This window comes from Oncorhynchus nerka, linkage group LG24 (assembly GCF_034236695.1).
Source record: "Oncorhynchus nerka isolate Pitt River linkage group LG24, Oner_Uvic_2.0, whole genome shotgun sequence".
Classification (NCBI taxonomy): domain Eukaryota; kingdom Metazoa; phylum Chordata; class Actinopteri; order Salmoniformes; family Salmonidae; genus Oncorhynchus; species Oncorhynchus nerka.
Genome location: NC_088419.1, coordinates 42,793,216 through 42,816,707, shown reverse-complemented (window position 1 = coordinate 42,816,707; position 23,492 = coordinate 42,793,216). Strand labels below are relative to the sequence as shown.

The 23,492-nt window shown below is 44.1% G+C and overlaps 1 protein-coding gene across 4 annotated transcripts in view; it reads left to right on the top strand.

The window, feature by feature from the left end:
* The first annotated feature begins 14,393 nt into the window (after positions 1 to 14,393).
* Positions 14,394 to 23,492, top strand: part of LOC115108021 (Golgi resident protein GCP60-like) — a 36,570-nt gene continuing 27,471 nt past the window's right edge. For all 4 annotated transcript variants that reach the window (XM_029631888.2, XM_029631887.2, XM_029631886.2 and 1 more), the window contains exon 1: positions 14,394 to 14,679. In XM_029631888.2, the coding sequence (XP_029487748.1) occupies positions 14,430 to 14,679 (250 nt within the window). In that variant the 5' untranslated portion in view covers positions 14,394 to 14,429. The remainder of the gene's footprint in view (positions 14,680 to 23,492) is intronic.

The following is a 23,492-nucleotide window of genomic DNA, read 5'->3' as shown; positions in this document are numbered from 1 at the left end:
CTAGTGTTTCTTTATAACAAACTTACATCATTTCATTTTGAAGTTAATTAAGAACCCACCACTTTTTGTTGTTGCTGTGACAGAAAATGTACATCAAATTTCAAAAGCCAGACATGGCACTATTTTCCCACTCTGAATCTCATCAGAATACTCTTGCTCCTCACTGGCACAAATAGGAAAGGAGTGGCCAAAGGTGTCTGGTCTTCACTTGAGGATGCTGGACTTAACATGCTTTGGAGAGGACCTGCCGAAGTTGTTCTGTGATTGAATTGGAGGGATTACCACTCATCTCTGGACCAATGGTTTCATTTGAGGGAAAGTTGTCATATTCAACCAGGACATGTTTTGGCCCTGTGCTAATGCTTATGTTGTTTAAAGACTTGATGTAATGTCCATTTTCTTTGTGATACAGATGAGTGTTGTTGCACGGAACCGCAATGCTCAACTCGTCGAGTCTCATTTGCTCAACTTTGCTCCTATTCACCTCCCTACCATCATAAACACAAATGATAGTCGAGTGTATGTGGTTGCCCGTGTTCCTGGGTAGTGTTGCCTTCACACGTTTCTTCCACCCGGGTGTGAAGTGGTGGTCTGAATTAGTTCCTGACTGAATCTCTTGGGGCATTAGGTTATGTGAACGGGGCCACAGGGGTGTTGGCAGCAACACCGTTGAGATTCATGGACAAAGGCAACCCTTCCTGGTGATGGGATTTGGCTCATCGGTTCTGTAACCACACCTTATTGCATTTTAAAGTTGTGGTTTAGTGGCTAGTAGTCCAATACCAATTTGTTGTCATGGAAACTGTTTTGTGTCTTAACCGACTTGAAATGTGTTGCCTTCCCTGAATTCTGGGTTCTGGTAGGCCAGTGAGAGCCTCAAGTCTCTCGCGGCGGTAGATGTCAGGGTATTTGGTGTCAGAGTACACTTTCTCCGGCACCCCTATTTACTGCTGGTTGATGGGTCAGCAAAGCCATGCTATCCGCTCTTGGCCCCGTGGGGTTTGCAGAGTTGAAATTGCTTATCCTATCGGCAGAACCATAAATGGTTCAAACCAAGAATTATGGCATGGGCATAACAACGTAACCAATGTAGACCATGTTAAAACTTACACAGTAACCAACCTGAATGCAGCATGCTATTCCCCTCCATGTGTCCTCGGTACAACTGGAATTAATTTAGGTCCCTCAGTTTTCCGTGGACGGCAGACATATTACTCGTCTTTTATTCCTAAAATGTGACACCACAATGGCCAGATCCCTGGTCTTATATCCGCCCTCATCTCCTTGTGAACGAAGGTGACTAGTAACGGATTACATTGATAAATTAGCCTACCCAAACTCACACATCTATTACATTGTGAAAGTGTTTCATAATAAATGACCATGGGAATGATTACTTCTTTTTGACTGTATGTTTGGCATTGTCAAAGACTCACTGAACGAAGGTGACTAGTAACGGATTACATTGATAAATTAGCCTACCCAAACATCTATTACATTGTGAAAGTGTTTCATAATAAATGACCATGGGAATGATGTTACTTCTTTTTGACTGTATGTTTGGCATTGTCAAAGACTCACTAGCCCTACTATTCATAAGATCTGGTTTGGTATTTTAATTAAAGGCTGGAGAAAGTTGATTAGTTCTTTTTACTTTCAAACATCAAACAGCAGTGAGCTGCTGGCTGGGCAGGGCATCATGCACACGCCAGTGATCAGCTGAGCTGTTTATAGCAGGCACTGGCAGCTATTGGAGAGACAAATCATTTCAACCATCATATGATGTTCTGTTGTCTATTCTATTTAGGCCTGTAACCTGTGGGTGATGATACAAAGGATCACAATACAATTTTATTTGTCACATGCTTCGTAATCAACAGGTGAAGGCTAACTGAAATATTTCCTTAGGTGCGTTTCCAACAATGCAGAGTTAAAGTTAAAATAGAAATAGTGACACGAGGAATAAATACACCGTGAATAAGAACGAGTAAAAAATAACATGGCTATATACAGGGAGTACCAATACCAAGTCGATGCGCAGGGGTACCAGGTAATTGAGGTAGCTATGTACATATACGTAGGGGTAAAGTGACTAGGCAACAGGATAGATAATAGACTGAGCTGTAAGCAGCAGCGTATGTGGTGAGTGTGAAAGTATGTGTGCACATGTTATGTGTGTGTGGGTGTATGCAGTTTGGGTTTAGGGGTGTGAGCGTGTGGTTAGAGTCCAGTGTGTGTGTGCATGGTCAGTGCAAGAAATGTAGTAAAAAAAAGGTCAATGCAGGAAGTCCGGGGTGCCATTTCATTAGCTATTTAGCAGCATTGTTTAGCAGTCTTATTGTTTGGCGGTAGACGCTGTTCAGGGTCCTGCTGGTTCCAAACTTGGTGCACTGGTACTGCTTGCCATACATTAGCAGAGATAAGTTATTTTTTCAGCCTCCCTGAGGGAAAGAGACGATGTCGTGCCCTCTTCAAAACTGTGTGGACCGTGTTAATTCCTTAGTGATGTGGACACCGAGGAACTTGAAGCTCTCAACCCGCCTCATCGTCCTCGTTGATCAGTCCTAACACCGTTGTGTCATCAGCCAACTTGATGATGGTGTTGGAGTCGTGCACGGCCATGCAGTCGTGGGTGTACAGGGAGAACAGAAGGGGACTAAGCACACAACCCTGAGGGGCCTCCATGTTGATGGTCAGCATGGCGGATGTGTTGTTGCCTACCTTCACCACCTGGGGGCAGCCCATCAGGAAGTCCAGTTGCAGAGGGAGGTGTTCAGTCCCAGGGTCCTGAACTTGGTGATGAGCATGGAGGGGACTATGGTGTTGAATGCTGAGCCATAGTCAATAAACAGCATTCTTACGTAGGTATTCATTTTGTCCAGGCAAGGGGATACCTAGTCAGTTGCACAAGTGAATGCATTGAACTGAAATGTGCCTTCAGCATTTAACGCAACAATGACCAGCCTTTCAAAGCATTTCATGGCTATGGATGTGAGTACTATGGGGCGATAGGCGTTTAAGCAGGTTACCTTGGTGTTCTTGGGCACAGGTACTATGGTGGTATGCTTGAAACAAGTTAGTATTACAGACCGGATCAGGGATAGGTTGAAAATGTCAGTGAAGATGTCAGCGCATGCTCTAAGTATGCATCCTGGTATTCTGTCTGGCCTTGTGAATGGTGACCTGTTTAAAGGTCTTCCTCACATCGGCTACAGAGAGCGAGATCACACTGTCGTCGGGAAATGCTGATGCTCTCAAGCATGGTTCAGTGTTGCTTGCCTCGATGCGAGCATAGAAGGCATTTAGCTCATCTGGTTGGCTCGTGACGCTGGGTAGCTCGCAGCTGGGTTTCCCTTTGTAATCCGTGATTTTTGTAAGCCATACCACATCTGACGAGCGCCAGAGCCAGTGTAAGAGGATTCGATCTTAGTCCTGTATTGATGCTTTGCTTGTTTGATGGCTTGTCGGAGGTCGTATTGTGATTTCTTATAGGTGTCCGAATTAGTCACGCTCCTTGAAAGTGGGCTTTAGCTCTGTGCGGATGTCGACTGTAATCCATGGCTTCTGGTTGGGGTATGTACGTACCAGTGGAGGCTGCTGAGGGGAGGACGCTCATAATAATGCCTGGAATGGAGTGTCAAGCACATGGTTTCCATGTAGTTGATACCATTCCATTGACTCCATTCCAGCCATTATTATGAGCCGTCCTCCCCTAAACAGCCTCCACTGGTACGTACAATCACTGTGGGGACGACGTCGTCGATGCACTTATTAATGAAGCCGGTGACTGATATGGTAATGGGATGAATCCCCTAACACATTCCAATCTGTGCTACCGAAATAGTCCTGTAGTTTAGCAACCGCTTCATCAGACAACTTCCGCATTGAGTGCGTCACTGGTACTTCCTGTTTGAGTATTTGCTTGTAAGCAGGAAGATAGAGTTATGGTCTGACTTGCCAAGGGGGGGGGGGAGGAATGACATTGTATGTGTTTCTGTGTGTGGAGTAAAGGTGATCTAGAGTTTTGTCATCAATAGTTGCACAGGTGACATGCTGATGAAAATTAGGTATAATGGATTTCAGTTTCCCTGCATTAAAATCATCGGCCACGAGAACCCTCTGAATGTATATTTTCTTGTTTTCTTATGGCCCTATACAACTTGTTGAGGGCCATCTTAGTGCCCGCATTGGTTTGTGGTGGTAAATAAACAGCTACAAAATATAAATGATAAATAGTATGGTCTGCACCCAAGACTTCCTTAACATTAGAGATTGCGTACAAGCCGTTGTTACTTGTTACATTTACATTTAAGTCATTTAGCAGACGCTCTTATCCAGAGCGACTTACAAATTGGTGCGTTCACCTTAAGACATCCAGTGGAACAGCCACTTTACAATAGTGCATCTAAATCTATTAAGGGGGGGGGGGGGTGAGAAGGATTACTTTATCCTATCCTAGGTATTCCTGAAAGAGGTGGGGTTCCAGGTGTCTCCGGAAGGTGGTGATTGACTCCGCTGTCCTGGCGTCGTGAGGGAGTTTGTTCCACCATTGGGGGCCAGAGCAGCGAACAGTTTTGACTGGGCTGCGCGGGAACTGTACTTCCTCAGTGGTAGGGAGGCGAGCAGGCCAGAGGTGGATGAACGCAGTGCCCTTGTTTGGGTGTAGGGCCTGATCAGAGCCTGGAGGTACTGAGGTGCCGTTCCCCTCACAGCTCCGTAGGCAAGCACCATGGTCTTGTAGCGGATGCGAGCTTCAACTGGAAGCCAGTGGAGAGAGCGGAGGAGCGGGGTGACGTGAGAGAACTTGGGAAGGTTGAACACCAGACGGGCTGCGGCGTTCTGGATGAGTTGTAGGGGTTTAATGGCACAGGCAGGGAGCCCAGCCAACAGCGAGTTGCAGTAATCCAGACGGGAGATGACAAGTGCCTGGATTAGGACCTGCGCCGCTTCCTGTGTGAGACAGGGTCGTACTCTGCGGATGTTGTAGAGCATGAACCTACAGGAACGGGCCACCGCCTTGATGTTAGTTGAGAACGACAGGGTGTTGTCCAGGATCACGCCAAACCGTGATGGCGAGATCATGGAACGGGCAGTCCTTCCCCGGGAGGAAGAGCAGCTCCGTCTTGCCGAGGTTCAGCTTGAGGTGGTGATCCGTCATCCACACTGATATGTCTGCCAGACATGCAGAGATGCGATTCGCCACCTGGTCATCAGAAGGGGGAAAGGAGAAGATTAATTGTGTGTCGTCTGCATAGCAATGATAGGAGAGACCATGTGAGGTTATGACAGAGCCAAGTGACTTGGTGTATAGCGAGAATAGGAGAGGGCCTAGAACAGAGCCCTGGGGGACGCCAGTGGTGAGAGCACGTGGTGAGGAGACAGATTCTCGCCACGCCACCTGGTAGGAGCGACCTGTCAGGTAGGACGCAATCCAAGCGTGGGCCGCGCCGGAGATGCCCAACTCGGAGAGGGTGGAGAGGAGGATCTGATGGTTCACAGTATCGAAGGCAGCCGATAGGTCTAGAAGGATGAGAGCAGAGGAGAGAGAGTTAGCTTTAGCAGTGCGGAGCGCCTCCGTGATACAGAGAAGAGCAGTCTCAGTTGAATGACTAGTCTTGAAACCTGACTGATTTGGATCAAGAAGGTCATTCTGAGAGAGATAGCGGGAGAGCTGGCCAAGGACGGCACGTTCAAGAGTTTTGGAGAGAAAAGAAAGAAGGGATACTGGTCTGTAGTTGTTGACATCGGAGGGATCGAGTGTAGGTTTTTTCAGAAGGGGTGCAACTCTCGCTCTCTTGAAGACGGAAGGGACGTAGCCAGCGGTCAGGGATGAGTTGATGAGCGAGGTGAGGTAAGGGAGAAGGTCTCCGGAAATGGTCTGGAGAAGAGAGGGGATAGGGTCAAGCGGGCAGGTTGTTGGGCGGCCGGCCGTCACAAGACGCGAGATTTCATCTGGAGAGAGAGGGGAGAAAGAGGTCAGAGCACAGGGTAGGGCAGTGTGAGCAGAACCAGCTGTGTCGTTTGACTTAGCAAACGAGGATCGGATGTCGTCGACCTTCTTTTCAAAATGGTTGACGAAGTCATCTGCAGAGAGGGAGGAGGGGGGAGGAGGATTCAGGAGGGAGGAGAAGGTGGCAAAGAGCTTCCTAGGGTTAGAGGCAGATGCTTGGAATTTAGAGTGGTAGAAAGTGGCTTTAGCAGCAGAGACAGAAGAGGAAAATGTAGAGAGGAGGGAGTGAAAGGATGCCAGGTCCGCAGGGAGGCGAGTTTTCCTCCATTTCCGCTCGGCTGCCCGGAGCCCTGTTCTGTGAGCTCGCAATGAGTCGTCGAGCCACGGAGCGGGAGGGGAGGACCGAGCCGGCCTGGAGGATAGGGGACATAGAGAGTCAAAGGATGCAGAAAGGGAGGAGAGGAGGGTTGAGGAGGCAGAATCAGGAGATAGGTTGGAGAAGGTTTGAGCAGAGGGAAGAGATGATAGGATGGAAGAGGAGAGAGTAGCGGGGAGAGAGAGCGAAGGTTGGGACGGCGCGATACCATCCGAGTAGGGGCAGTGTGGGAAGTGTTGGATGAGAGCGAGAGGGAAAAGGATACAAGGTAGTGGTCGGAGACTTGGAGGGGAGTTGCAGTGAGGTTAGTGGAAGAACAGCATCTAGTAAAGATGAGGTCGAGCGTATTGCCTGCCTTGTGAGTAGGGGGGAAGGTGAGAGGGTGAGGTCAAAGAGGAGAGGAGTGGAAAGAAGGAGGCAGAGAGGAATGAGTCAAAGGTAGACGTGGGGAGGTTAAAGTCGCCCAGAACTGTGAGAGGTGAGCCGTCCTCAGGAAAGGAGCTTATCAAGGCATCAAGCTCATTGATGAACTCTCCGAGGGAACCTGGAGGGCGATAAATGATAAGGATGTTAAGCTTGAAAGGGCTGGTAACTGTGACAGCATGGAATTCAAAGGAGGCGATAGACAGATGGGTAAGGAGAGAAAGAGAGAATGACCACTTGGGAGAGATGAGGATCCCGGTGCCACCACCCCGCTGACCAGAAGCTCTCGGGGTGTGCGAGAACACGTGGGCGGACGAAGAGAGAGCAGTAGGAGTAGCAGTGTTATCTGTGGTGATCCATGTTTCCGTCAGTGCCAAGAAGTCGAGGGACTGGAGGGAGGCATAGGCTGAGATGAACTCTGCCTTGTTGGCCGCAGATCGGCAGTTTATTAAAATGATACAGTACTGCTGAAGTAGGCTAGCTGGCGGTGGCTGCGTTGTTGGCACTACACTAATCAAGTCGTTCCGTTGAGTGTGATAGTTTCTACAGTGCTGCTATTCGGGGGCTAGCTAGCAGTGTTGATTACGTTACGTTGCGTTAAAAGAACGACAATAGCTGGCTAGCTAACCTAGAAAATCGCTCTAGACTACACAATTATCTTTGATACAAAGACGGCTATGTAGCTAGCTATGTAGCTAGCTACGATCAAACAAATCAAACCGTTGTACTGTAATGAAATGAAATGAAAATGTGATACTACCTGTGGAGCGAATGCGACCGGGTTGTTGAGTGAGGAAGTTCTATTCGGTAGACGTTGGCTAGCTGTTGGCTAGCTAGCAGTGTCTCCTACGTTAAGGACGACAAATAGCTGGCTAGCTAACCTCGGTAAATTAAGATAATCACTCTAAGACTACACACTCTAAACTACACAATTATCTTGGATACGAAGACAGCAAAGACAACTATGTAGCTAGCTAACACTACACTAATCAAGTCGTTCAGTTGAGTGTAATAGTTTTTACAGTGCTGCTATTCGGAAGACGGTGGACGTTTGCTAGCTGGCTAGCTGGCTAGCTGCTGGGCAGATAGCAGTGTAGACTACGTTAGGACGACGAAATACGATAATTACGCAATTATCTTTGATACAAAGACAGCTATGTAGCTAGCTAAGAAGAAATTGCTAAGATTAGACAAATCAAACCGTTGTACTATAATGAAATGAAATGTAATGAAAAGTTATACTACCTGCAGACCGAAGCGCTCGGATGCGACCGCTCGCTCCAACCCGGAAGTGTTGGAGCGAAAGAGACACACCCTTCCTCCTTCCATCTTACCCAAGTCTGCAGTCCGGTCTTGGCAATGCATAGACAAACAGCAAGATATATATCCATATCATCGTTCAGCCACGACTCTGAGAAACATAGGATATTACAGTTTTCAGGTCCCATTGATAGGATAGTCTCGAATGGAGCTCATCCAGTTTGTTCTGCAGTGATTGCACGTTCGCCAATAGAATGACGGCCTATTTGCTCGCCAACATAGTTTTGTCAGGCTACCTGCTCGCCTGCCTCTCTTTAGCTGCCGCTTCCTCTTTCGAGTCCTGGGGATTAAGGCCTGGTTGGAGTAAGCAGAACATCCAGAGCATTTTGTCCAAATCGAGGTTAGTGATTGCTGTTCTGATGTCCAGAAGCTGTTTTCCATTTTAGGAAATGATGGCGGAGACAGTATGTACAAAAAAGTTATCAGCGTAAAAAAATATATATATCCACTGCAGCACCATCTTTTCTTTTTGTTATTAATTGTGAGCGGACCAAGTAATTGGGAGTCACTCTAAAGCGGGAAGGTGGAATAAACGAGTCAGGAGTAGGTTTTCTTGATTGAACACAGTTCTCTATTGAGGGCATTTGGTCAACACAAACACTCCAACATAATCAATGAAAATCTTCCAAGGAAAAACATACATCTTCTTCTCCAGATGAAACAGGAACACAATAGGATTATCTTTAAACTACAACAAAAGTCACGGGATTGTCACCGTCTTAGTGGTTCTTCCTGGATAGCTCCTCTCTCGGTGGCCATCTTCCAGAGATAGTTTTCCCCTCCCTCTCTCTGCTGGTTCCAGTCTCTCTCTTATAGGGGAAGGAGAGTATGTCATTAGTACCGTCAGCTATGCTTAATTGCCTCTGGTTACCTTGTCTCCCATGCCTTGTTGGGCTACTATCTGTGAGCCCAGCCTGCCCTCTGGAGGTCCTTCCACATAATCTAAAACTGTAAAACCCTATTAGCCAAGTAATTGAATAAAATAAAAATTGAACGGGGTTCGTATTTGATGCATATTGCATTGGAGGGTCTGGTTCATTGGTATGGTTGAGGGAAAATAGAACTCATAGCCCCATAAAAATTATGCATGAAGATCTTTCTATAAACTAGGCTACCAGTGAGGATTTCCTACGCTGGACAACTTCTTACTTGACAATAATCTACCAATTTCTTTAATGTCATTACATTAAGCTATAAGGGGGAAAATAGCTCTATTCAATCAAATTCACAAGTCCTTTTCTGTCCTTGCATTTATGGCAGTGAAGTTGTTATCATATAGGCCAATTAAATTATAGGCCTCAGTTAAATTAGACATTGAACCCTTTAAGAATCCTGGATCTAACTGTCGGACAGTTCTTTGTATAGAAATCTCAGACATGCAGAGTATCTAGGTAACATTTTGTGTCTCCTTATGTTACGGGGGAAAGCTGTTTTCATGGGCACACCAAGACGCAGCCGGTGGAGAAGAGGTATTTGGAGTGGACTTCTGGTCTGACTCAGGAGGCGTGCACACCATCCACCACTTCTAAGTATTTTACTCGCAAATGTTCAGTCCTTAGACAAAAAAGTAGACGAGCTCAGGGCGAGGATCTCCTTCCAGAGAGACATTAGGGACTGTAACATACTCTGTTTCACGGAACCATGGCTCTCCCCGGATACACTGTCCTTCTCCATACAGCCAGCTGGGTTCTCAGTACATTGCACAGACAGCAATAAAGAACTCTTCTGGCAGAAGAAAGGCTGTGGTGTATATTTCATAATTAACTACTTATGTTTCTTGGTAATTTCTCTGCCTAGAAGGCCAGCATCCCGGAGTCGCCTCTTCACTGTTGATGTTGAGACTGGTGTTTTGCGGGTACAATTTAATGAAGCTGCCAGTTGAGGACTTGTGAGGCGTCTGTTTCTCAAACTAGACATGTACTTGTCCTCTTTCTCAGTTGTGCACTGGGGCCTCCCACTCCTCTTTCTATTCTGGTTAGAGCCAGTTTGCGCTTTTCTTTGAAGGGAGATGTACACAGCGTTGTACCAGATCTTCAGTTTCTTGGCAATTTCTTGCATGGAATAGCCTTCATTTCTCAGAACAAGAATAGACTGATGAGTTTTAGAAGAAAGGTATTCCTTTCTGGACATTTTCAGCCTGTAATCGAACCCACAAATGCTGATGCTCCAAATAGTCTAAAGAAGGCCAATCTTATTGCTTCATTAATCAGGACATCAGTTTTCAGCTGTGCTAACATAATTGCAGTAGTGTTTTCTAATGATCAATTAGCCTTTTCAAATGATTAACTTGGATTAGCTAAAACAATGAGTAATGGCTGCTGATATTGGGCCTTTGTACGCCTATGTAGATATTCCAGAAAAATCCGGCATTTTTGTAGCATGAGTACTACAGGCAATGTTTTGATAGAACTTCAGTAGCATTTTCCTCAAATGTGATTTTCCCTGGCACCACTCCACCAGGGCCCTCAGTCAAAAGTTTAGACACACCTACTCATTCAAGGATTCTTCTTTATTTGTACTTTTTTCTACATTGTAGAATAATAGTGAAGACATCACAAGTATGAAATAACACATATGGAATCATGTAGTAAGCAAAAAGTGTTAAACAAATCAAAATATATAAGTAGCCACCCTTTGTCTTGATGACAGCTTTGCATTCTCTCAACCAGCTTCATGAGTTAGTCACCTGGAATTATTTTCCAACAGTCTTGAAGGAGTTCCCACATATGCTGAGCACTTGTTGGCTGCTTTTCCTTCACTCTGCGATCCAACTCATCCCAAACCATCTCAATTTGGGTTGAGGTCGGGTGATTGTGGAGGCCAGGTCATCTGATACAGCACTCCATTGCGCTCCTTCTTGGTCAAATAGCCCGTACACAGCCTGGATGTGTGTTTTGGGTCATTGTCCTGTTGAAAAACAAATGATAGTCCCACTAAGTGCAAACCAGATGGGATGGTGTATCGCTGCAGAATGCTGTGGTAGCCATGCTGGTTAAGTGTGCCTTGAATTCTAAATAAATCAGACATTATCACCAGCAAAGTACCCCCACACCATCACACCTCCTCCATGCTTCACAGTGGGAACTATACATGCAGAGATAATTTGCTCACCTACTCTGAGTCTCACAAAAACACGGTGGTTAGACTCATAAGACCAAAGGACAAATTTTCACTGGTCTAATGTTCATTGCTCGTGTTTCTTGGCCAAAGCAAGTCTCTTATTATTGGTGTCCTTTAGTGGTAGTTTCTTTGCAGCAATTCGACCATGAAGTTCTGATTCCCGGTCTCCTCTGGACAGTTGATGTTGTGATGTTACTTGAACTCTGTGAGGTGCAATCTGAGTCTGGTAATTCTAATGAACTCTGCAGCAGAGGTAACTCTGCGTCTTCCAGGCCTGTGGTGGTCCTCATGAGAGCCAGTTTCATCATAGCGCTTGATGGTTTTTGCGACTGCACTTGATTTTTTTTTTTTTTTTTAGTTCTTGACATTTTACGGATTGACTGACCTTCATGTCTTAAAGTAAAGATGGACTGTCATTTCTCTTTGCTTATTTGAGCTTTTCTTGCCATAATAATGAACTTGGTCTTTTACCAAATTGGGCTATCTTCTGTATTCCACCCTACCTTGTCATAACACAACTGAATGGTTCAAATGCATTAAGAAGGAAAGAAATTCCACAAATTCACTTTTAACAAGGTACACCTGTTAATTGAAATGCATTCCAGGTGACTATGACATAAAGCTGGTTGAGAAAATACAAAGAGTGTACAAAGCTGTCATCAAGGCAAAGGGTGGCTTTTTTGAAGAATCTCAAATAATAGTAAAACATCTATTTGGATTTGTTTAACACTTTTTTGGTTATTGATAATTCCGTATGTGTTATTGCATAGTTTTGATGTCTTCACTATTATTCTACAATGTAGAAAATAGTAAAAATAAAGAAAAACTCTTGAATGAGTAGGTGTGTCCAAATTGTGGACTGTTACTGTACGTGTATGTGACCAATAAAATTTGATTTATTCTGGATATAATGACAAAACATTACATAGCCTAGTGGCCTTATTCACATTATCATCTAATAATGAAATAACATGACAAATACATTTTGTTTTCCATGTTACAACTGCAATTTCAGACAATACAAGGGTTCTACTTGAATTTGGAGCTCAGAAATTCAAGTACTGTAATTTGTATTGGTATTTATTATGGGTTCCCGTTAGCTGCTGCCAAGGCATCAGCTACTCTTCCTGAGTTCTGGCAAAAATTAAGGCAGTTATACAATTTTAAAACATTACAATACATTCATAACAGATTTCACAGCACACTAAGTGTGTGCCCTCAGGCCCCTACTCCATTATCACATATCTACAACACCAAATCCATCTGTACGTGTGTGTATAGTGTGTATGTTACCATGTGTGTTTGTATGCTTGTGCTTGTGTCTGTGCCTGTGCCTATGTTTGTGTTGCTTCACAGTCTCCGGCTGTACCATAAGATGTATTTTTATGTTTTTTAAATCTGATTCTACTGCTTGCATTAGTTACATGATGTGGAATAGAGTTCCATGTACTCATGGCTCTATGTAGTACTGTGCGTCTCCCATAGTCTCTTCTGGATTTAGGGACTGTGAAAAGACCTCTGGTGGCATGTCTTGTTGGGTATGCATGGGTGTCTGAGCTGTGTGCTGGTCGTTTAAACAGACAGCTCAGTGCTTTGAACATGTCAATACATCTCACAAATACAAATAGTGATGAAGTCAATCTCTCCTCCACTTGGAGCCAGGAGAGATTGACATGAATATTATTAATGTTAGCTCTCTGTGTACATCTAAGGGCAAGTCGTGCTGCCCTGTTCTGAGCCAATTGCAATTTTCCTAAGTCCCTCTTTGTGGCACCTGACCACACGACTGAACAATAGTCTGGATGTGACAAAACTAGGGACATGCCTTGTTGATAGTTCTGTTAATAAGGTATTATGGACAGACTTCTCCCCATCTTTGCTACTGTTGTATCAATATGTTTTGACCATGACCTCAACTTGCTCAATTTCCACATGAATTATTACAAGATTTAGTAGAGGTTTAGGGTTTAGTGAATTATTTGTCCCAAATACAATGCTTTTTGTTTTAGAAATATTTAGGACTAACTTATTCCTTGCAACCCACTCTGAAACTAACTGCAGCTCTTTGTTAAGTGTTGCAGTCATTTCAGTCGCTGTAGTAGCTGACGTTTATAGTGTTGAGTCATCAACATACATAGACACACTGGCTTTACTCAAAGCCAGTGGCATGTCATTAGTAAAGATTGAAAAAAGTAAGGGGCCAAGACAGCTGCCCTGGGGAATTTCTGATTCTATGTTGGAGAGGCTTCCATTAAAGAACACCCTCTGTGTTCTGATAGACAGCTCTTCATCCACAATATAGCAGGGGATGTACAGTCTAACAAAACAGCCCCCGCAATCTTTTTATCATCAATTTCTCTCAGCCAATCATCTGTCATTTATGTAAATGTTGTGCTTGTTGAATGTCCTTCCCTATAAACGCACTGTAAGTCGGTTTTCAATTTGTTTACTGTAAAATAGCATTGTATCTGGTCGAACACAATTTTTTCCAAAACTTTACTAAGGGTTGGTAACAGGGTGATTAGTTGGCTGTTAGAAACAGTAAAGGGGGCCTTACTATTCTTAGGAAGTGGAATAACTTGTTCTTCGTTCCAATCCTGAGAGCACACACTTTCTAGTAGGCTTAAGTTGAAGAGATGGCAAATAGGAGTGGCAATATCGTCCCCTATTATCCTCAGTAAATTTCCATCCAAGTTATTAGACCCCGGTGGCGTGTCATTGTTGATAGCAACAATCATTTTTACACTGAGCAGCTACATGTCCCATTCTTTGGCATTTAAAATTCTGCAGTGCAAATGCGACAAATTCTCTAACATTGAAACTAAGGAATCCTATCTGTACTTTTACCTGCAAGACTTTCTCAAACCTCAGCATCATCTTCACCTGACTCACTAGCAGTTTCGAACACAACCTCAGTTTCTGCTTTCTTCTTCACCTGACTCAGAGAAACTGGCCAATGTTCTCCCAACCCCATGTGCCCTGTTGCTTATGGTGCTTTCATGTCAATTGGGAAGTTAAAAAAAAAAACTGGTCAAATCACGACATCAGTGATCTTCAGCTCCAGTTGTTTTGAATGTTCTGTAGTTTGAGATTTCTGAGTTCCGATTTCCCAGTTGTTGTGAACGCAGCATTAGGTCCTGTCTGGGTACGTCATTATTTACATCTTGTAACAGTATCTACCGGAACTTCCGCTAAAAACGGAAGTAGGTACGTGGCCGCTTCAGGCAGCTGACATTCTGCATGATGGCGACAGAGGTTCAGAGCGCCGACCTCAACAATGGCAGTTCTAGCCGGCTCGAAGTTTCCATCGACGGCCTCACCCTCAGCCCCGACCCCGAGGGTGAGCAAGTCGCTGAACCTGACCATGATACCGGAGACCAGAGCGCCACCGACGATAGGGAAGAGGTCGAGTCTTCCAAAACCACGATAGAGAGGAAATGGGGCTTTGGTTTGCTGGAGCTATACAGACTAGCCTTGAAATTCTTCAAAGGTATTTTATATTCGTATTTGATAATAAAATGTATAATAGCCTTTATTCACGATTTGACTAGGTAACGTTAGACAGCTTTTCATCCCTGTGTTCATTGTTTTCTTGCGGTGCACTAGCTAACATTTAGCTCAACGTTAGCTAGCTAGCCACTTGGTAATGATGCTTGGCTAACTGACAACATGAAGCAAATTGAAGCTTTTTCATCCATCAGAATCTCTGAATTCCAAATGTACCTGCATGATTGTTGGATGGTGTCTCTTGTTGTTCAGACAACGCAAGAATAAAAGGCTAACTGTAATGTTTAGAGTCCAGATTTAAAGATGAGGCGGCGACAGTTAACTTGACGTGTAAATGTGTCTTTATGGTCATGTGGATCCTCCACGTAGCTAGCTAGCTGTCAGTCTCTAGAGTCTAGTGAATGAGAATCCAGTTATGTGACAGGCACACACCCTCCACTAACCCATGATCATGTCTCGGTTCCATTACACATTGGACGAAGGGTGTTCTGTATGGGGGAGTTTTGTTACGAGCCCCACTGCCATATCTCCATGTTACTGCCCGTGTTTACAGTCGACTACCTGTGCTAAATAGCGATATGCATCTCATAACACCTGTGTATACACGGAAGATGGACGCCACAAACGTGTTAATGAAAAATAAGGTTCGCTGCAACTGTGTTAAAACTGTACAGTGTGTATTTTGCATATATGAAACTAGAGGTATTTATGTTTCTAGAACAATACCGCAATTGACAACCGATACATTTTAGATGGAGTATTTGGCCGTTTTGGCGTCCAGAGCCAATTCACCTTTATCCATAGCCTCTACGAATCCGAGATTGGAAGACTCCTCTCTCTTATCTAACCTGTAGGCTCACTTTCAGTGAACAGTCCCATTACAAGTCAGAATGTTGAATTAGCTTCATTTGAACATACTATTCCTGTTGTCTGCAGTTTTTGTCCTTTATGTAGGAGGTAATCTGAGACAAAGTATCCACAAAGTAGTGTTAGTAACCAGACTTTCAGTACAATGGTCTCTCTATCGGTTTTCTATTTCCGGTTTGTGTTTTCAATACCGATGCAATTCGCTCGCGACTTGCACGATATATCAATATTGGCTGAGATTGATTTACATTTTATTAGGAGTTATTTTAGTCCAAGGGCTAGTCTTCCAAGAGTCCTTAAATGTAAAAAAACAGACAGAACATTATCCCACACAATCGGCTGGCAAATTTAACAAGCACTAGCAGCTTATTGCGAGGTAACTTCCTTCGGTCGACAATGTTTGGTTACATTCGGCTGTTTACATATTGTACATCTCATGAAATGCGTTACGAGATATAAGCGATAGAATATACTGGCACCTCAAGAAGTCGAATAAACATTACTTTACTGTGGACATTTGATCTCTACCTTCCGGCAAAAGGACCAACAGCACGGGCAACCAGTAAAGTAAACTCAAATATAATTTTATTCAACATTCTGGCTTGTAGAGCCTTCAGTCTTTTTTACGGTGACTTCTTTCAGACTGACAAAGCATGTGAACACCTGCTCGTCGAACATCTAATTTCATGGGCATAAAATCATGGGCATTAATATGGAGTTTGCTGCTATAACAGCTTCCAATCGTACGGGAAGGCTTTCCACTAGATGTCGGAACATTGCTGCTGGGACTTTCCATTCAGCCAGAAGAGCAATAGTGAGGTCCAGCACTGATGTTGGGCAATTAGGTCTGGCCCGCAGTCAGCGTTACAATTCATCCCAAAGGTGTTCAATGTGGTGGTCAGGACTCTGTGCAGGTCAGTCAATTTCTTCCACACCGATCTCGACAAACCATTTCTACGGTGAATTTCGCTTTGTGCACGGGGGCATTGTCATGCTGAAACAGGAAAGGGACTTTCCAAAAAGTTTGAAGCACAAAATTGTCAAATGTCATTGAATGCTGTTGCATTAAGATGTCCCTTCATTGGAACTAAGGGGCCACCTAGCATGAACCATGAAAAACAGACTCAGACCATTATTCCTCCTCCACTAAACTTTACAGTTGGCACTATGCATTGGGGCAAGTAGCGTTGTCCTGCCATCCGCCAAACTCAGATTCGTTCGTCAGACTGCCAGAAGGTGAAGCGTGATTCATTGCACAGGAGAGCATGTTTCCAATGATCCAGAGTACGGCGGTGCATTGTGCGTGGTGATCTTAGGATTGTATGCTGCTGCTCGGCCATGGAAACCCATTTCACAAAGCACCCTTTGAACAGTTCTTGTGCTGACGCTGCTTCCAGAGGCAATTTGGAATACGGTAGTGAGTATTGCAACTGACGATAGCCCTTAAAAATTGTCTAAGCGCTTCAGCACTTGGTGGTCCCGTTCTGTGAGCTTGTGTGGCTTACCACATCCCAGCTGAGCTGTTGTTGCGCTTAGACGTTTCCACATCACAATAATAGCACTTACAGTTCTAGCAGGTCAGAAATTTGACGAACTGACTTGTACAGTCGTGGCCAAAAGTTGAGAATGACACTCATTTTCACAAAGTCTGCGGCCTCAGTTTGTATGATGGTAATTTGCATATACTCCACAATGTTATGAAGAGTGATCAGATGAATTGCAATTAATTGCAAAGTCCCTCTTTGCCATGCAAATGAATTGAATCCCCCAAAAACATTTCCACTGCATTTCAGCCCTGCCACAAAAGGATGAGCTGACATGTCAGTGATTCTCTCGTTAACACAGGTGCGAGTGTTGACTAGGACAGCATCACTGTCATGCTGATTGAGTTCAAATAACAGACTGGAAGCTTCAAAAGGAGGGGGGTGGTGCTTGTAATCATTGTTCTTCCTCTGTCAAACATGGTTACTTGCAAGGAAACACGTGCTGTCATCATTGCTTTGCACAAAAAGGGCTTCACAGACAAGGATATTGCTGCCAGTAAGATTGCACCTAAATCAACCATTTCTCAGATCATCAAGAACTTCAAGGAGAGCGGCACAATTGTTGTGAAGAAGGCTTCAATGCGCCCAAGAAAGTCCAGCAAGCGCCAGGACCGTCTCCTAAAGTTGATTCAGCTGCGGGATCGGGGCACCACCAGTACAGAGCTTACTCAGGAATGGCAGCAGGCAGGTGTGAGTGCATCTGCATGGACAGTGAGGCGAAGACTTTGAGGATGGCCTGGTGTCAAGAAGGGCAGCAAAGAAGGCACTTCTCTCCAGGAACATGTCAGGGACAGACTGATATTCTGCAAAAGGTCTGGGGTAAAATCCTTTTCTCTGATGAATCCCCTTTCCGATTGTTTGGGGCATCCGGAAAAAAGCTTGTCCGGAGAAGACAAGGTGAGCGCTACCATCAGTCCTGTGTCATGCCAACAGTAAAGCATCCTGAGACCATTCATGTGTGGGGTTGCTTCTCAGCCAAGAGAGTGGGCTCACTCACAATTTTGCCTAAAACACAGCCATGAATAAAGAATGGTACCAACAATATCCTCCGAGAGCAACTTCTCCCAACCATCCAGGAACAGTTTGGTGATGAACAATGCCTTTTCCAGCATGATGGAGCACCTTGCCACAAGGCAAAAGTGATAACTAAGTGGCTTGGGGAACAAAACATATTTTGGGTCCATGGCCAGGACAATTCCCAGAACTTAATCCCATTGAGAATGTTTTGGCACCTTTTTTGCAAGCTTTTAAATGATATCAAGCTAAACCTTTAATCTAACTGCACTGTCTGATTTACAGTAGCTATTACATCAAACATGCCATGCGATTGTATGAGGACGGTGCCCCACAAAATATTTTTTCACCGGCACAGGTTTCATAAATTCTCAATTGGCGTTTTAAATATTCACTTTTTGAGTCTTCCTCAGATTTGTCATCCAAAGGGTCCCAGCTATAATATGTAGTGTCGTTTTGTTAGATAAAAAAAACGTCTTTATATCCCAAAAAGTCAGTAGCTGTTGCCATCGATTTGAGTAATCCACTCTTTCAACATGCAGAGAAAGGAATCCAAAAATCTACCCCTAAACTTTGTTTCAACAAGTCAAAATAAGTTTCTATTTACTCCTCAGATACCCTAAAATGTAATCAAACTATAATATTCCTTATGGGAATAAGTATGTTCAATAATAGGAAACCGATTTTAGCAGGTGAGTCCTGTCTTCATGGCGCGCGCAAACATTAATTTCCAAGACTGTCCCTGTACTAAACCGGATATTTCTTATTCGGTTTTTTTAAGTTACAAGCCTGAAACCTTGAACCTAGACTGCTGACACCCTGTGGAAGCCATAGTAATTGCATCCAGGGAGATATGTTCAGTGTGCCCTTAGACTGGCCATTTTAAGAGGATGGTCTCTCAAAAAAGAAATTCTGGTTGGTTTTTCTTTGGATTTTCTCCTATATTGTTATTTTAACATTTCTACAAACTTCAGTGTTTTCTTTCCAATGGTACCAATTATATGCATATCCTGGCTTCAGGGCCTGTGCAACAGGCAGTTTACTTTGGGCACGTCATTCAGGTGGAAATTTAGAAAAAAGGGGCCTAGCCCTTTAACCTTTTCCAGTGATGAAAACTTGGATGTCTAATCCAGGGTAGGCCGTCAATTGTAAATAAGAATTTGTTCTTAACTGACTTGCCTAATTAAATTTAAAAAATATATGATATGAAGTATGCAAAATGGGTCAACTTTGAGCGAACATTAGGCTATAACTAGCAATGCGAATGGCTCTGAGATATGAATAAAATTACTTCACAAATCATACACCTGGTGGAGAGAGGCTGTACGACACAGAATTAATTGCGTTATGGGTGCTGTACGTTACGGCATGACACGACACAATTTAACGTACAGCGTCAGAGGGGTCTGTTTAAAAATTAAACTTTTTTCCAATACTATCGGGCCATTACCATGTCAATCAACTCTTGAATAGAAATGTAGTTCACACCCCAGATTGATGCTGTTAGGTTCTAAATTAATCTCATAAAATGTAATGGACAATTTAGTAAAGCTTAAACCAAGTTTATTTACCCATTGGGTCACACAGCTGCATAAGACACAGGCAGGCATATTTCCACCAGTGGTAGTGTGTGTATAATTAATCGCTCTCGTGCTCTCTCTCTCATACATATATAAAAATGACATCTTTGTTACTAGGTAGGAAGTTAAGTGCTACGGCTACAAGCTGTTCTTTCATAAGATGACCTGACCTCTACCCCCTTCCTCACTACTCCACAGCTCTCCATCCTTATCAGTGCCTGCCACATGATTATGTTTCCTTCACTCTGTACATTCCAAGCTTAATTGTGTCCACCATGTACATTCCTCCTACAGATAACCATTAACTTCTGGTGTAAACCCTAGACTATGGCACCCCTCATGTCTCTAGTGTAACTGATGATTAACAATATTTAATGCCAACAGTCGATACAGTCCCATTACTTTTCATTGCAGCCTCGTTTGAATGCCACGGTTGCGCGAATTTGTACGAAATGGGGTTAGCCAACAGTAGACTCTTGCCCGTATATGTGGATGAAGGCTTCTCCCTCTGTCATGAGTTGCCTTCATTAGATTTAATCTGGAGACGGTGTTTTATACAACAGCCTTCTGTGTGTTCTCTTTATGACTCCGTCTGCATATTTGCAATAAAATACCAGAGTTCTCTCCATCTCCTTAGCTATCATACTCTAATTCCACCGTGCATTCCACTGATTTTCAAAACGCGGTCCTCCAGAAAGTGGAGAGCAACACTTCTGCAGTTCTACTACGTGATATCTTTCAAAAAAAGATGTTAGAAAGTGTAACCTACACATACTGAACAGCTCACGCTATAGACAGAAGCATGCTACATGGCAGACCAATCTGAACTCATCCCTCGCCATGTCCAGCCCACCCATTCTGAGGCAATCATGGTCTCAATTAGAGGTCCACCGATTATGATTTTTCAACGCCGATAACGATTATTGGAGGACCAAAAATGCCGATACCTATTTAATTGGCCGATTTGTATCTATTTGTAGTCATAAACATTGAAGTCATAAACAGCGCAATGCTTGACGCACAACGTAGAGCTGCTGGCAAAACGCACGAAAGAGCTGTTTGAATGAATGTTTACGCTTCTGCCTACCACTGCTCAGTCAGATACTTAGATACTTGTATGCTTGTATGCTCAGTCAGATTATATGCAACGCAGGACACGCTAGATAATATCTAGTAATATCATCAACTGTGTAGTTAACTAGTTATCAATCATTGATTGTTTTTTATAAGATAAGTTTAATGCTAGCTAGCAACTTACCTTGGCTTACTGCATTCGCGTAACAGGCAGTCTCCTTGTGGAGTGCAACGAGAGGCAGGTCGTTATTGCGTTGGACTAGTTAACTGTAAGGTTGCAAGATTGGATCCCCCGAGCTGACAAGATGAAAGTCTGTTGTTCTGCCCCCGAATGAGACCGTTAACCCACCGTTCCTAGACCGTCATTGAAAATAAGAATGTGTGCTTAACTGACTAGTTAAGTAAAGGTATAAAAAAAAATACAGATTTCCGATTGTTATGAAAACTTGAAATCGGCCCTAATTAATCGGCCATTCCGATTAATCGGTCAACCTCTAGTCTCAATCATGGACGCCTTGTCTTTTTCTGAGGCTAAACCAACTCGGCCCGTAATTTAAATTTTTTATTCATATTTGCAGATGGCATACAAGTATGTTAACGTCTTATGGGCAGGTGGAGCGGTAGCATCCAGCGTTACAGTGAAATACTTACTTACAGGTTCTAACCAATAGTGCAAAAAAGGTTTAAGGTGAACAACAAGTAAGTAAAGAAAAAACAACAATAGTGAAATAACAGTAGCAAGGGTATAAAAGTAGCGAGGCTACATACAGACACAGGTTAGTCGGGCTGATTGAGGTAGTATTTACATGAAGATATGGTTAAAGTGACTATGCCTATATGATGAACAGAGTGTAATAACACAGTAGCGTAAAAAGTGGGTGGCGGGACACAATGCAGATAACACGGTTAGCCAATGTAATGTGCAGGAGCACTGGTTGGTCAGGCCAATTGAGGTAGTATGTACATCAATGTGTGGTTAAAGTGACTATGCATATATGATAAACAGAGTAGCAGCAGTGTAGAAGAGGGGTTGGTTGGGGGGGGAGGCATTTGATTACCTGTTCAGGAGTCTTATGGCTTGGGGGTAAAAACTGTTGAGAAGCCTTTTTGTCCTAGACTTGGCACTCCGGTACCGGTTCTCTCTACTCCGGTGGAGAGAACAGTCTATGACTGGGGTGGCTGGGGTCTTTGACAATTTTTAGCCCTACCAGGCAGTAATGCAACCAGTCATGCTCCATGTTGCAGCTGTTGAACCTTTTGAGCATCTCCAGAGCAATGCCAAATCTTTTCAGTCTCCTGAGGGGGAATAGGCTTTGTTGTGCCCTCTTCACAAATGACTTGGTGTGTTTGGACCATTCTAATTTGTTGGTGATGTCAACACCAAGGAACGTGATGCTCTCAACCTGCTCCACTACAGCCCCGTCGATGAGAATGGGGGCGTGCTCGGTCCTCCTTTTCCTGTAGTCCACAATCATCTCCTTAGTCTTGGTGACGTTGAGGGATAGGTTGTTATTCTGGCACCATCCGACCAGGTCTCTGACCTCCTCCCTATAGGCTGTCCCGTCGTTGTCAGTGATCAAACTTACTGTTGTCGTCTGCAAACTTAATGATGGTGTTGGAGTCATGCCTGGCTATGCAGTCGTGGGTGAACCGGGAGTACAGGAGGGGACTAAGCACGCACCCCTGGGGGGGCTCCAGTTGAAGATCAGCGTGACAGATGTGTTGCTACCTACCCTCACCACCTGGGGGTGACCCGTCAGGAAGTCCAGGATCCAGTTGCAGAGGGAGGTGTTCAGTCCCAGGATCCTTAGCTTACTGATGAGCTTTGAGGGTGCTATGGTGTTGAATGCTGAGCTTTAGTCAATGAATAGCATTCTCACATAGGTGTTCCTTTTGTCCAGGTGGGAAAGGGCAGTGTGGAGTGCAATGGAGAAACTATTGATTCTTTGCCTGTTTGACGGTTCATCGCAGGGCATAGCAGGACTTCTTAAAAGCTTCCGGGTTAGAGTCCCGCACCTTGAAAGCGGCAGCTCTACCCTTTAGCTCAGTGCTAATGATGCCTGTAATCCATGGCTTCTGGTTGGGGTATGTACGTACAGTCACTGTGGGGCAAGTCCTCGATACACTTGTTGTTAATGCCAGTGACTGATGTCGTGTATTCCTCAATGCCGTCAGAAGAATCTCGGAACATGTTGCAGTCTGTGATAGCAAAACAGTCCTGTAGTTTAGCATCTGCTTCATCTGACCACTTTTTTATAGACCGAGTCACTGGTGCTTCCTGCTTTAATTTTTGCTTGTAAGCAGGAATCAGGAGGATAGAGTTGTGGTCGAATTTACCAAATGGAGGGCGAGGGAGAGCTTTGTACGAGTCTCTGTGTGGAGTACAGGTGATCTAGATTTTTTTTCCCCCTTCTGGTTGCACATTTAACATGTTAATAGAAATTAGGTTGAAGTTTTAAGTTTTTAAGTTTCCCTCTGCATTAAAGCCTCCGGCCACTAGGAGCGCTGCGTCTGGGTGAGTGATTTCGAGTTTGTACTCAGTCAGCTGTATAAGGAAATAAGCAATCTTAGTGCCAGCATCTGTCTGTGGTGGTAAATAAACAGTCATGAAAAGTATAGCTGAAAACTCTCTAGGTAAGTTGTGTGGCCTGCAATTTATCACAATATAATGCAACACTTGGGAAAGTGGGAATGTGTTGCATTAAGTGAGTAAGGAA